Source organism: Sminthopsis crassicaudata, chromosome 2 (assembly GCF_048593235.1).
Source record: "Sminthopsis crassicaudata isolate SCR6 chromosome 2, ASM4859323v1, whole genome shotgun sequence".
Taxonomy (NCBI): domain Eukaryota; kingdom Metazoa; phylum Chordata; class Mammalia; order Dasyuromorphia; family Dasyuridae; genus Sminthopsis; species Sminthopsis crassicaudata.
In genome coordinates this window covers 388,954,161-388,968,514 of record NC_133618.1, presented here as the reverse complement: position 1 = coordinate 388,968,514, position 14,354 = coordinate 388,954,161, and the positions used below count along the sequence as shown (strand labels likewise).

At 42.3% G+C, this 14,354-nt stretch overlaps 2 protein-coding genes across 9 annotated transcripts; both read left to right on the top strand.

The window, feature by feature from the left end:
- The first annotated feature begins 731 nt into the window (after nucleotides 1-731).
- Nucleotides 732-3,267, top strand: CD14 (CD14 molecule). Its single transcript, XM_074291575.1, has 2 exons — nucleotides 732-1,036; nucleotides 1,947-3,267. Exons 1-2 carry the CDS (start codon nucleotides 1,034-1,036, stop codon nucleotides 3,087-3,089), a joined length of 1,146 nt encoding a protein of 381 aa, XP_074147676.1. The 5' UTR covers nucleotides 732-1,033; the 3' UTR covers nucleotides 3,090-3,267.
- A 110-nt stretch (nucleotides 3,268-3,377) lies between these two features.
- On the top strand, nucleotides 3,378-12,357 carry LOC141556791 (uncharacterized). 8 transcript variants are annotated; one of them, XM_074291565.1, is made up of 19 exons: nucleotides 3,378-3,771; nucleotides 4,068-4,271; nucleotides 4,346-4,400; nucleotides 4,543-4,622; nucleotides 4,717-4,764; nucleotides 5,042-5,161; nucleotides 5,270-5,347; nucleotides 5,469-5,551; nucleotides 6,093-6,179; nucleotides 6,285-6,401; nucleotides 6,526-6,656; nucleotides 6,938-7,152; nucleotides 7,233-7,316; nucleotides 8,669-8,720; nucleotides 8,817-8,902; nucleotides 9,949-10,077; nucleotides 10,155-10,319; nucleotides 10,451-10,601; nucleotides 10,773-12,357. In XM_074291565.1, exons 2-19 carry the CDS (start codon nucleotides 4,254-4,256, stop codon nucleotides 10,799-10,801), a joined length of 1,728 nt encoding a protein of 575 aa, XP_074147666.1. In that variant the 5' UTR covers nucleotides 3,378-3,771; nucleotides 4,068-4,253; the 3' UTR covers nucleotides 10,802-12,357. The 8 variants fall into 8 exon arrangements, with proteins under 8 accessions (XP_074147666.1, XP_074147665.1, XP_074147671.1 ...); XM_074291564.1 differs by having other exon boundaries at nucleotides 8,814-8,902; XM_074291570.1 differs by lacking the exon at nucleotides 5,042-5,161.
- The last annotated feature ends 1,997 nt before the right edge of the window (nucleotides 12,358-14,354 follow it).

Genomic DNA, 14,354 nt, shown 5'->3' with positions numbered 1-14,354 from the left:
ATATTAATGGCAAAAATGGAAGTTTATTGTTGGATAGGAAGCCAGTTTTGCTAAGAGACTGACTTCTTTAGTAGCAAAGTCCTATTAGGGGAATGGAGGCTGGCACTGAGAAGAGAATGCCTTCTCAGCACCATGAGGGTTGGGGAATCAGAAAGGAATCTTAAAGGGACCTCAACCCCCATCAAGCAGGCAGGGTTCTACTTTGGACATTCTGCAAAGAATGAGTTCAACATGTAAAATATATGGGATTGCCTGTCATCAAGGGGAGGGAGTAGAGGGAGGGAGAGGATAATTTGGAAAAATGAATACAAGGGATAATGTTATAAAAAAATATTACTCATGCATATATAATGTCAAAAAATTTATAAATAAAATTAAAAAAAAAAAAGAATGAGTTCAGAAATTGCCCTTTAAAAAGGAATCTTGAGGCACAAGTTTCAGGTTGAAAAGAAAGTCAAAGTCCCCAGACCTAGATGCTTATCAATATCTGGCCCAGATCTCCAATTAGAATTTATAAAAGTCGGGCTTCCCCAGAAGATCAGTGGGATGCTTTTTGACCAAGATTTCTAATTGAATAATGACACAACTTATCTAGGGAGATATGCTTTCCCAGGAAGGCCTGAGACTCCAAGATAAAAAAGGAACACAGTTTCAGAGTGTTAATTTTAAAGGGAACTGAGTTTCACTCCCCCTTCAATTCTATCTATCTCCAACCAGACTAGAAACAAACTAGGCAGAACTTAGGGATGGGAGAGTAATAAAGAGCTGGAGGACTAAGTCGGGCTGAGGGGAAAACCCCGTGTTTGTTTTCCTGGTGCCCCCATGTCCCAGGATTGGCCCTGCTTGGTACTGACATCCTTGATTGCAAAACTAAGCAGAGAGGAAGTTGGGGTGGAGAAACAAGATTTGGGTTTAATAACACAGTATAGAAAAGCCTAAGATCTTTCAAAACCCAAGACTGAATAAGACAAGAGCCAGATAGCCCAGCTCTAAGCAGAAAAGGAGTATAGGTACCAGAGCACCAGGCCCCACCATGGTGAGTGTTCTATGTCGCACCTTACCTCCCCCCCACTTTTGTTGTTAACTCTGTTCGACTCTCTATGATCTCATTTGGGTTTTTGTTTGTTTTGGCAAAGATACTCCAGTGGCTTGCCATTTCCTTCTCCAGCTCATTTTAAAATGATTTTTACTGATGAGGAACTGAGGTAAACAGGGTGACACACCTGGGAAATGTCTGAGACTATCCTCTGGATCCCTGGTCCAGTTTTCTATCTGTGCCTCTCCCAAACCCTAAAGCTTTTCAGCGCTGGTCTGGAGCTACTTAACTAGGGTTGTTGAGCGGGAGGCTGGGAGAGGATTGGGGAAAGATAGTATTTGAAAAAAGAGAAAATGAAGTCTTTGGGCTGGGTTCTGAGGTTAAAGTAGTCCTAATGCTTCTAGGGGAAACAGCAGTGATGAGGTCTCCCGACTTTGGAGTGCTTTTGTTCTAACAATCTGTTATAGATTCTAAGGTCTTCCTCCCTTTAGAATAGTCCTACAAATATTACTGACAGATATAGGAAACACTGGTCAGTGACAACCAAATTCCTGAGACAATAGTGAATAGACACTCTGCAATTTACCTCGGGACTATAAAATTAGCATACCATCTACTTTAAGAACTGGATAAATTTGTCCCAAGCCCCCGGTTCTTTGCTAAATCCGTTAGGAACTTAGCCTTCTTCCATTGGCGTTATGATTACAATAAACTTTGCCCCTTGACTTGGAGATGGGTTCAAGAGTGGAAATTCTTTTGAGAAACCTGGCCACACCCATCTGTGACTAACTTTGGGGGTCACCTTTTGGACCTGGACACTAATACTTCGGCCATTCCGGCTGCCCTGATTCTCCTGTTTCCCAGCAGCGGACTAGCTAGCCTTGAGATTAACAGCTGATGTCATTCCCAGGTCCCCTGGCAGCGGTTGTCGCTGCTGCTGCTCTCCTCCCTGCTGGTGCTTCCCTGGCCATCCTCAGCCACTTGCATCCTGGACGAAGAGGGTGATAACTGCTTCTGCAACTTTTCCACCCCGGAGCCCAACTGGAATAGTCTTCAGATGTGCCTTTCCTCTATAGAGGTGGAGATCCACGGGGGCGGTCACAACTTGGAAATCTTTTTGCCGAAAGGCGGCGATGCCGACATCAGAAAAGCCGCAGACTTGCTGCGATCGCTGCGCCTGAGACGGCTGAAGCTAAAAGATGCCCAGGTCCCGGCTCCCCTTCTGTACCAGCTCCTGCAGGCGCTGACCTACACGCGGACTCAGGAGCTGGCGCTGGAAGATCTGGGGGTTTCGCACCCGCCCCTCCAACCGCGATCTCCTGGTGATGAGGCCCTGGCCCTGAAAGCCTTGAAGCTCAACAGAGTGTCGCTAGCCGGAGAGAGCAATTTAATAGCGGCGATATCGACTTGGCTAAAACCCGGACTGAAGACGCTGAGCTTGACTGATTCGGGCCTGAGCAATGTGCCCTGCTCCATCTTGGCCCCCTTCAAGGAATTAAACTCTCTAGATCTGTCGGACAATCCAGAAATCGGAGAGAGTGGCTTAACCGCGGCCCTCTGCCTCAAGGAGCTCCAGGAGCTGCGGGAGCTGGCGCTTAGGAACACCAGCCTCCAGTCCCTGGGAGGAGTGTGCCGGGGTCTGGAGGCGAAGGGGCTAAAAGTGCAGCGACTGGACATCAGTTATAACGAGCTGAGCAATGCTCCCTCCGTTCAGTGCACCTGGCCACCCACCCTGACCTCCCTTAACTTGTCCCACGCAAAGCTGAGGTGTGTGCCGAAGTCTCTGCCACACAAGCTACAGCAGCTGGTCCTAAGCTACAACCTGCTGACGAAGCAGCCGGTCCTAAAGGACCAGGGGACCGAGCTGGTCCTCGAAGGAAACCCCTTTACCCAAAGCAGTGCGTTAGCCAGGTCGCGGAGGGAGGAAGCGTCGGAGGACTGTGAAGGAGTTCCTTCCAGAGGAAGCAGGCCCTCCGTGGGCTCGCCGCTAGCCTTTCAGGTCTCTGGGACCGCAGCCTTGGTGCTGCTGTGCGGGGTCAGAGGATTTGCCTGAAGGCAGCTGGAGAGCTAAGTGGGGAGGAAAGGAAAACAGTCCAAGTCCCCCTGATTGCTTTATGATTCCAGGCATTGCAGTGTAACCTGATATCGGTCTCTTACTACTTTTCCTTAAAAAAAAAACAAAAAAAAAAAAATCAACCACCACAATAAAACCTAATAACTGAGAAACAAAATGTCTGCAACTCATTTCTTTCTTCCCAGCAGCTCTTAAGACTAGTTCAGATACACTGGATTTGAAGACGGGGCCCGGATGGGAAGGAGGAGGAGGGAAAATCTGCCACAACTGGGACAGGCCCTCAAAAAGCAGAAGAGCCCCAGGCAGAGGGCTGGTCTATTGCTTCCCCAGCGTCACAACTGGAAGCTAACTTCCTGGAGTCATAAACTCATACTTTAAGGAAGTTTGGAGTTTATCGAATCCAGAGATTCTTACCCTGAAGTTCCTGAATTTAAGGGAAAAAAACCCACAAAGTCCTCTACGCTTAAATATAACTTGTTTTCTTTGTAATAACTTTAAGCATTTCAAAACATTAAGGGATTCATGAAAAATGTTAGGAACCTCTATCACAGAAACAGCAAAATTATGAGACACTTAGTTCTTAGCATTGCAATGATCCAAGACAATTCCAATAGACTTGGGATGGAAAATGCCATATGCATCCAAGGAAAGAACTATGGAGGTTGAAAGCTGATGGAAGCATGCTATTTTCACTTTTTTTGATTTGCTTTTTCTTTCCTGTGGTTTCCTTCTTTTGATGTGATTTTTGTTTCCTAACACAATTAATTTGGAAATATGCTTAAAAATGATTGTGCATATATAACCCATATCAGATTGCTTGCTGTTGTGGGAAATCGGAGAGGAAGGGAGAAAAAATGTGAAACCCAAAATCTTAGAAAAATGAATGTTGAAAACTATACTATTGAAAGGGGGGGGATGAACCTCTTTTCTTCTCCCCCTTTTTTTTTCTTCATCTAGAAATTCTGACTTCACTTCCCTAGGGGAGACATGTGTGTGGAATCAATTATATTGAGAACTTGATGACTTAGGGGCAACAGAAGAAGAACACTGAAAATATCCTGTTGGATACTGACAGCAAACCCCGCCCTGAAACCACCAGATGGGTCATGAATTATTGAGTAGAATCCTAGAGACTCCAGAATCATGGCTGGCAGTGAGCAGGTGAGCAGAAACTTCCCCTCCGAACCTTCCTTTTGGCTCAGGCTCGGGGCCTCATTATCTTCTCTCCCTTCCAGGTTGGGTCTGCAACAGTAACAGTGGTTGTAAAAGCAACATCCTTGTCAGAGGCAGGTGAGAAATTCCTTCTAAGAGGTCAAGCCTAGAAGGAATCCTGGAGGTGGTAGGCTGGGGCTGTTTTCTGCTGTCAGCATGGAAAAAAAACCAAACAAACAAACCAAAAAAACAGAATGTTACAGTGAACTCTCTATTATAGGTCATGACACTGGAAGCCTCAGATTCCTTCTACATGGTTCTAAAATGCTCTTGCTAGATCTAGGAGAACCTGAGACTCTGGTATTGTTGGGGTTGGGAAAGGTGGGAAAAATGGATGGAGGAAAAAGAGGCTGTAAATGAGAATTGATCTTCATAACTCTGGTCTTACATCTAGGAGCATCGATTCACATTTGACCGAGTCCTAGGCCCAGAACATGCACAGGTAAAATAAGAAGGCGGGAGAGGGGAGAAAGGTGGGGGGGGGCAAGCCCTTGTGCCACTTGTCTTATTCTGTTGGTTCTTAACATCATACCCCATACTGCTCTTGAGACAATTTTCTATGCCTTTCCAAGTCGGAGAATGCTATTTCGGGGAGAGGAGGGGAACATGGGCTGGGACAAAGGAAGAGTAGGGTAACCAAATCTGAAGATCTAGGAACCTGGTGGAACAGGGAGATGATTTCTTTCCCCAAAAAGGTGAACTCCTGCCTATTAATTTAGGAAGCAGAGCAGGAGTTTATGAAGAACATTCGGGCTGTGTTGGGCTCAGTATCCAGAGGTTACAGTGTGTCTGTAATCATTAGGGGAAGAGAAGCCAAGCAATTGGATCTGGTTCCTCAGGTGAGGATCTAGAATCCACCTTACCTAACCATATAGTCTGGGTTTGTTTGGACTCCGAACCAATCTTTTCTCTCATCCCCACTCCACCTTTACCTTAATAATTTCCAGCTGCTGGCAATGCTGTTTGAGGAAACTCAACTTCACAGTGCTTCTGAACCTTCCCTCCGGACCCTAAGTCTAGTGCAGGTGAAAAGAGCTTAAAAGTCATTTTCAGTAATTGAGGAGCCCTGAAAAGTTTTCTCCAAGATTTGGAAGTTTTTATGAGTTCTACACAGACTTATCCCTCACATTTTCTCCTTCCCTTTAGCTCACTTCTAGTGGGACGGGTCGAGACTTATTATTACCTGGAACTAGTGACCTGAATTTCCTGGATGTGTCCCCACTGGGTCTGTAAGTATGCTACTTTGCCCAGGTTGTGAATATCTTTTCTTAGTACTGCTCTCCCTTCCTCCCCACCTCCTAGCACCATTCCCACAAAAGCCTGACTACTGAGTTTTGTCCTGTGGTTCAACAGATGGTAATTTTTTTTTTTTTTTTTTGAGAGAATGGAGCAGAAAAACACTCTCTCTCTCTCTCTCTCTCTCTCTCTCTCTCTCTCTCTCTCTCTCTCTCTCTCTCTCTCTCTCTCTCTTTCTCTTTCTCTCTCTCTCTTTCTGCTGAGGCAATTGGGGTTAAGTGACTTGTGATGGGTCACACAGCTAGAAAGTGTTAAGTGTCTGAGACCATATTTGCACTCAGGGCTTCCTGACTTCAGAGCTGGTGCTCTCTCCACTGTACAGCTGTCCTATTCAGGGTTAGTCTGTCTATGTGATTATGGGTTACCTGCTCATTTTGTTCTTATGTCTGGGATTTAATGCTTTGAAGGGACCTATGGCAGAGGGTTATAGTCCAGGAGTGCTCCAAACTTATATATTTCCCCCTTTTCCCCCAGGGTAGCAGAAGGTGCGAGTGAAGCAGAAATCCTTGATTTCAAGTCTGGCTGCCAACTTTATCTCAGGGCAATGAAAGGCTTGGACAGGTCTGTGAGCCTGTGGACTCTGGCAGAAAGGATGAGGGGAGGAAATACAAACTTAGAGCTCAATCTAAGAAGAAGTGCCACTAACTTAACCATCTTCTCTTCCAGGGCCTGCTCCCTTCTCACCTTGACGATATCCTGCCTGGGGCCCAGTATCATAAAGAGGCCCTGGGCCAGAAGCATGTGTCGAGGCTCATTGAGAGTCCTGCAGCTTCCAGAAGCTCTGTGAGTCCAACTTGGGGTGAAGCCCAGGGCAGCAGTTTGAGGGTTCCACATAAGGGACAGTTATTCTCCTTAACCCATAACTAGGAGCTAAACTGTGCCTGACCTTAGCCGTCACTCCTTGTAGGGACTGCCCCTTATTGCTGGTACTGGCAGGGAAGGCTTCTAAGGCCCATACTGGCTCCTTGCCTTGGATCGTGACTCAGTTACTCTTTGGAAATAGTTACAACAGCCTGTTGCTTCACTTGGATCTCCGAGGTATGAAGGAGAGAAGGGAGGGAAGGAAAAAATGAGGAAATGAGACTTAACCCTTTCTGGGGAGAATCACCAGGAAGTTCTGCTACCAAATCCTGCTTTGGCCTCTGCATTGGCTCCTCATCCAGGCTTTTTACTCAGTGCCAGTTCGGTGGAAAGAGGCTGCTCAGTGTGATTCTTGGCAAGAGAGGTTGGGAGGAGGGGACAGGATTGTTTTTTGACTATATCAAAGGCCCCCCCCATTACCTAAAGTGGCCCCACTCCTTGCCTATTCTCTCTGGCAGCCATCCCCTTGGGTCTGCTCTTGGCCTCACTAGCAGGGGCCGAAGGAGTTCGGGACCCCCGCCAGGGGAAACAGATTTCTCCCACACTATGGGATGCTTTGGAAGAAATCCACACTCGTTACGCCACTGTTCAGGAGCTGCGTTCTGGGCTTTCTGGAACGACTCTACAGGAGAGCCAGCTTACCCAGCTGAGCCTGGTCCTCAGGGAATTGAAGGTGAGACAGAACTAGACACTAGCCCTCTATGTAGGGTATCAGGGGTTCTGGAAAGTATGGACTGAACCTGCTATTTACAGGTACTGAAAAACCAAAGCCGGAGCTGGGGGACCAGGGTGCTCAATCGAGCTGGAGCGTCTGTAACCAGGCTTCCAAACCTGCAGGTATCTGGCTCCAGTTCCCTTGATCTTGATATGGTCTTCTCATTGCAATGCACACATTGCAATGCTCTGGGGCTCAGGCTCTTCTTACAGCACCCTTTCACAATGTACTTGATTCCAAAGCTGGTACAGAACTAGAAGTAGGCAAGAGGACAAGCAGCCATTAGGGATACAAAGAGGAATACTTTACTATGGCTTTTTAAAAATGGTCTATTTTAAGGCAGTGGCAGCTTGGTCTTGTGGACAGAGTGCTGGACTTGCAATTTAGAACATCTGGGTTCAAATCCTACAGTGACAAAGTGGGCCATGATGACTTAATATTGCTGAGCCTCCTCAGGCAATATGTGTAAATTATAAACATGTTAAAGTCTATCTCCTTTGTATACTTTAATGGAAAATTCTATTTTCTATAGCAGCAGGGATTTTTGTGATGTAAAGTCCTATTTCAATAAATCAGAGATCAAAGGCTTCAGTGAACAGTAATAATTTTCAAATTTTCAAGAGAAAGGAAAGAGTATGGCCAGGAGTACATATACCACCTAAGGTATTCCTAGATCTCCATCTTCTTTCAAAGATGTTTCCCTACTATTTTCCTTCCTAGGATTACTAGGTATTCCTTTTAGTCCTGCTTTTATCTCAAGCACTATACTCAAACTAAAAAACACTGATAACTATTTATTTGGATACCTGTTTATCTTGAAGGAAAAAAGATAAGTATTCTGAATATTATTGCAACCTAACATCTGATGTCACCATCTTATTCCTTAGTTTAAAATTTTAATTTCATTTTTTTCAATTAAGAATTAATTTTCTCTCCCTTCCTACTTATTCTTTACCCCTATTGAAAAAGGAAGGACAAACAAATCAATTTTAACAGAATTGTCTGTCATTTAAAGTATATATAATCATGGCCTAGCTTGTCACTGTAGGATTTAAACCCAGATGTTCTAGACTGCAAGTCCAGCACTCTGTCCACTAGATCAAGCTGCCTCTGCCTTAAAATAGTCCATTTAAAAATCACAAATCCTTGCATTGGACATGTCTATAAAAATGTGTTGCAATATGGGCCTTCATTCTTTCCTCTCTGGTCAGGAAGTAGCCTGTTTCATCAGGAGTCCTCTGGAGTCAAGATAAATCATGGCATTTGTTGATCAACATTCTTAAACTTTTGAAAAGTTTGTTATTGTTATTTGTATGTTGTCATTTTAGAATCCTTTCTTTTCAATGTTATCAATTATACCTTAGTGATATTTATAATTGCTTAAAACAAACCTTTTGCACTAAAATGAAAATCTCTCCATCCTTGAGAGAAGGCTTGAGAGAAGGTGTTGCATTACAACACATTCTCCATTTAGGTGCTAGAACTAGAAGAGGCCTTTTCCCCTGTTTTCAAGAAGCATCTTCAAGGTGAGTCTCAGGTCTACATCCCAGACACTATTTCCTTGGGATTCTTCAGCTTTGTCTGTCTTTGCCTAGAATAAAAATATTTCTTTTTGGCAGCAGGTACTTCAGAAACTCTGGACCTGGGAAGGAAGTCACCCCTGCCAGCAGCATCAAGAAATTATCCTCTTGGGGGCTCCAAGAAACAGGCAAAGCTTCATTTGTTTCTTTAGGGAGTATGGGGGGGGTTCCCTAGAAGGCAAATGGCATTGTGTAATGTCCCTTCCTGGGGGTGAAATTGGGTTAAAATAAATACCATGAAGTCTGAAAGGAGGAAAGGAATCACAAAGGAGCATGTTGAGTTATAGAAGGGGGAGAGAAAGTCCCATTGTTTTATCTAGGTGAGAGTGGTGATGATCGGGAACAGGTGATCATTTTTTGAACCACAGGATTATAGAGCTAAAAAGAAGCTTTTAGATAATCTAGTCCAATCTCATTTTCTCCAGATAAGGAAATTGAGAACAATAGAGATTAAGTTATTTTTCTGAGACTATCTAAGTAGTAAATAAAAGAATAGACATTTAGATTCAGGTTCTTGGGACTTCAATACAGAGGTCTGACCACAACTCCTTTTCTTTTAGGAGCTACCATCTCCCTTAGACTGTAGTTATGATTTTACTGCTCAGGAATACACAGCCTTTAGAGCTGAACCCCTAAATCTGTGGTATGGATAGTAATTATAATTGGGAACCTTGTACTGGGGAAGACCGATAGACCCCAATGGGGGAAGTTAGGCAGGTATTCTTTTTAAAATCTAACTAAATTTTTATTTTTAATATTCTTTTTTTTGTTGTTTGTTTCAAATTTTACTTCTCCCTCTCTTTTCTTCCTTCCCCTCCCCTTTTGAGAAAGCAAGCAATATGATACCGATTACATATTTGAAATCATGCAAAACATTGTATATCAGAAGAACAGGAATTCTTAAACCTTCTTTGTGTTGTGGTCCCAATCTGGCAATCTGGTGAAGCTTAAATACTATTGAGGTTTGTTGCCTACTTTCATAATTGAAGGAAATGCTAGGATTCAGTTAACAATTAGTGAAAATAAATATATAATCTTTTTTCCTCATCCAAGTTCACAGATACCTAAAATATAATGGATCCCTGATTAAATACTCCTGCTCTAAGGGAGAGGAAAATGGAACTTGGTCAGATGAAAAGACTAGGATGTAAGTCCTCCTTGTTCTGTCTCACAGGCCCCTGATGTGGCCCTGCAGTTTATGTTAGCTCAGGCCCATAGGCAGCTGCTTCAGGAACATCACCAATCCCAGATCCAAGAGGAGCTAAGCTGGTTGGGACAGGACAAGGAAACAGCAACACATCAGGTCAGTCCCACATCTCCAGGTATAAGGCTGATGAGTAGGCTTATTCTCCCTCAGTAAACACCTGGTTTCTATCACAGGCCCCAGATCTGACTGCTGAGAGTCGGATGGTACAGGACCACACAGCACTGGTCCTGAAGTTGGAGGCACTGAGAGTGGAGCGAGATGCAGCTGAGCAGGACCTAGAGGCTCTATATGAGCTGCATGTGCAAGGAGCCCGGGCCCAGACCTGCCACATGCTGCAGGTCAGTAGTGGATGCTATTTGTGAATTCTACATCTTATACTGGCAGGCTGCACTCAAGCCCCAGCTAAATAGGTAGGTGGTGGGATTTCTTGGAATTCTTCTAATCACAAAGCTACCCATGAAAAACATAGGTGTTCCGGGCTTGTCGGGAGTTGTGGAAGGAGCAGACAGCTGCCAGGGAGCTCCATCACCGAATCCTGTTGTCCGAAGTTTTACAAGATGCCATTTCTCTGGCCACACAGAACCAACAACTCCAAGTCCAGAACAAGCAACTCCAGCAGGGTAAGGACTATGAATAGGAAAAGTATAGGGAAGACAATAGAAGTAGAGACACAAGTATGTCCTAGAGCTCTGTCCTAAACCACAGAGGAATACCAGTAGGGGAGATGAGACTGGGGTACCAGCCTTTATCCTCCAGCAGGGCTTCATTGATTCTCCCCTATCTCCCAACAGAAGTCACAGAGAGGAGAAAAAAAGTTTAAGCTCTGGCCATCTGCCCTGACACCTTTTACATAAAGAAAAGGAATTCCGAACAGACACAGCCCCAGAGTCAAACCTGTTCTTCAGGCGTCAAATTAAAAACAAGCTTCTGACAACCACAGCCAGGAGTCTTCTTTATTTGCTGGCACCTGTGTAAGTTCAGTTCCACTTCTGGGTATCATCAGCTATTTAATGATCTCTACATATCACTGGAAGTTTCTGGTTTTTTACTCTCAGCTCCTTGGAGTTTGGAGAAGAATGTGTAATGTTACAAAATTCTGGAGAAGGGAGGGCCTTCTGCCCTGGAAAATTCTCATCTTTTTGCACTCCTAATTCTGGGGACTCAGCTTTAGAATTTGTCTGCGGAAAACTGCCCTTTTCTACTACTTCCTGCCACCTCATAGCCAGTTTAATCTTCTTCTTCTTCTTCTTACACAATCCCTTTCTTCTCTTTTCATCTTATCTCTGGAAATACTCAACTATGGTTAAAAAAAGATCTTCCCTCTTCCTGGATATTTCCAATTACTCTTTTTTCCTTTTTTTTTCATAGATACACTAAACCTATGTGATCATGAGCAGATCAATGAATTCTCTGGGACTCAGTTTCTTCATCTGTTGGAATGAGATCCCATGATCTTGGTCCAACCTCTTCTAGTACTAGTAAAGATAAGAAAAATAGAGTCCAAGGAGTTTAAAGTGATCCACATAGATTCACATAGTTCACATAGAGCAGTGTATGTCAGATACAGAATTATGTATACCCTTTTAATACTTCATAGCTGTTTGACCCTGGGCAAGTCACTTAATCTCGATTGCCTCAGCAAAAAAAAGAAAAAAAATTAAAAAGTATGCTTCAATTTGCATTCAGATGCCATTAGTTCTTTCTCTAGAAGTGGGTAACATTTTTCATAAGTCCTTCAGAACTACACCATTGTATTGCTGAGAATGGCTAGGTCATTCAAAGTTGAATATCATACAATATTGCTGTTACTATGAATAATGTTCTCCTTATTCTGTTCACTTCACATCAATTCATGTAAATTTTCCCAGGCTTTTCTGAAAGCATCTTGCCAATCATTTCTTGTCACACAATTGTATTCAATTAAAATCATATACCACTAATTTGTTCAGCTATTCCTCAATTGATGGATATTTATCTCCTAACTTTCCAATTCTTTGCCACCACAGAAAGAACTGTTATAAATATCTTTGTATGTATAGCTCTTTTTCCTTTTTTAAAAGTCTCTTTAGTTTTGCTGGATCAAAGGGCGTTACGCATGGTTTTATGGCCCTCTGGGCATAGTTCCATATGGGTTTAATTTCATCTCTTGAAATTTGTCTGTTCATATCCTTTGACCATTTATCATTTGAGGAATGATTTGTATTCTTATAAATTTGACACAGTTCTTTATATATTTTAGAAATGAGACCTTTATTAGAAATGCTGGCTCTAAAGATTTCCCCAGCTTTATACTTCTCTCAATCTTGTTTCTGTTGATTTTGTTTGTGCAAAATTTTTTTAGTTTAATGTAATAAAAGTTGTCCATTTTACCTTTCATAATGTTCTCTAATTCTTCTTTGGCCATAAATTCCTCCCTTCTTCAAAGATCTGATATAGGTAAATTAACCCTTGTTCTAATTTGTTTATGGTATCATCCTTTATGTTTAAATCATATATCCATTTTGATCTTGTTTTGTTATGGGTGTGAGATGTAGGTCTATGCTAAATTTCTGACACATTATTTTTCAGCCTTCCCAGCAATTTTTGTCAAATAGTGAGTTCTTATTCCAGAAACTGGACCTCTGGGTATAGTTCCAATTGTTCTCCAGAATCAGTTCACAATTTCATTAACAGTGCTTAGTGTACCAGCTTTCCTACATTGCCTCTAACATTTGCATTTTCCATTATATAATATTAAACATGATATATCTTTTAAAATTTCTTTATTGAGACATCTTGGCAAATTAATCACTTCCTAGTAAATTATTTTCCTATAGCATTTTGTCATAAAAAGTTAAGTAAAATCTTCTAATTTTGACTGACTGAGCAAACTTATTCTTCCTTAATAAAAAGGAAGTGTTTTAACCACACAGACCATGTCCTATATCAGACCATGACCTACAGCTTCATTCCATTTCAGCCACAGAGATCATCAAGCCCTAGATCTGTTACCTTCCTGATTCTGAATTCTACCATTACTGCCCTTAGATAATAATCTGACCTATCTTTAACTCTCTCAAATACAGTCTTTATATTTACTTTGACCTGAATGTCCCTTCCCAAGACTGTTCTACTCTTGCCTTAGTTTTCTCCTTTCATGATTTTAATGGTAGTTGACTAGTTTAGCTATATCTTATCTTCTGCTTTAGACTCTTTGGTTCCCCTGACCTAGATCCATTCAGGTCTGCCAATATTTTCAACTCTGGGGTCACTCCATCACCTGCTACAAATTGGTCCAAATTCATATTATCTAAAATAGGTGCTCATTGTTTCATCTTCCCCCCCTCCAATATTTTTATTCTTCCTTGTCATTATAGCCATCTCATCAATAATCAATGAAAACCTCATCTTTAATGTCTTTTATTCTACTCTGTTGAATAACAACATCCATTGGATAACAGAGGTCAAATCAATTAATACTTAAAATAAATTATTTTGGGCTTTTCACTGAAAGGTCAAATGTTGAAGCTTCAATACTTTAGTCACATTGGACTATGATATCAGGGAGATGATACCATGATGTGACCATAGTATTATACTCTTAGTACTTTCCTACTATAAGCCTCCATTTTCCCCCTTTAGCTCCGATTTCTTTTCTTTTTTCTTGCTGAGGCAAATGGGATTAAGTGACTTGTCCAAGATCACACAGCTAGAAAGTATTAAATGTCTGAGGCCATATTTGAACTCAGGTCCTCCTGACTCCAGGAGGTGCTCTTTCCATCTAACTGTCCCTTTAATTCCCGTTTCTGAATAACAGTTCTCATGTATGTAGTGCTTTAAAGGATTGCAAAGTACTTTACAGATTTACCTTTTCATTTCATACTTAATAACAACCCTATGGGGTAGGTGCTACTATTGTCTTCATTTTAATGTCATTTAATGTCAATTAGTTTTTTCCTCCTTGCCTTTGATACTATTTCTTCTCAGCAGCTCTGTAAACTATCCATTGAGCTCCTGAAATAAAATATGAGCTTCTTGAGGGCAGGGATGGTTTTGTTTTTGCATCTGCTGTGCTTTCATCAGGGAAGGGAACTCTTAGTCTGGAAATTCCTTCTGTAGATACAAATCAACCACTTATCTGTAACTTAACAGTCTTTGAGAATAGGCTGGGGGTTTAAAAAGGGTAAGAGACCCCTGAAATCTCAGTCAATTGGATAGAAAGTAGATCTTGCACTGACATCTTTCTGATTCCAAGGTAGCCCATTATTCACAAGGTTGTGCTGCCTACCTTATGTAATAAATATTGGTTGAATTTGAATTGTTTCCCGAGAAGGATGTGGGAGCATTGGATAAAAATCTTGTGGAAAAAATCAAAATGGGTAAGAGAACATTGA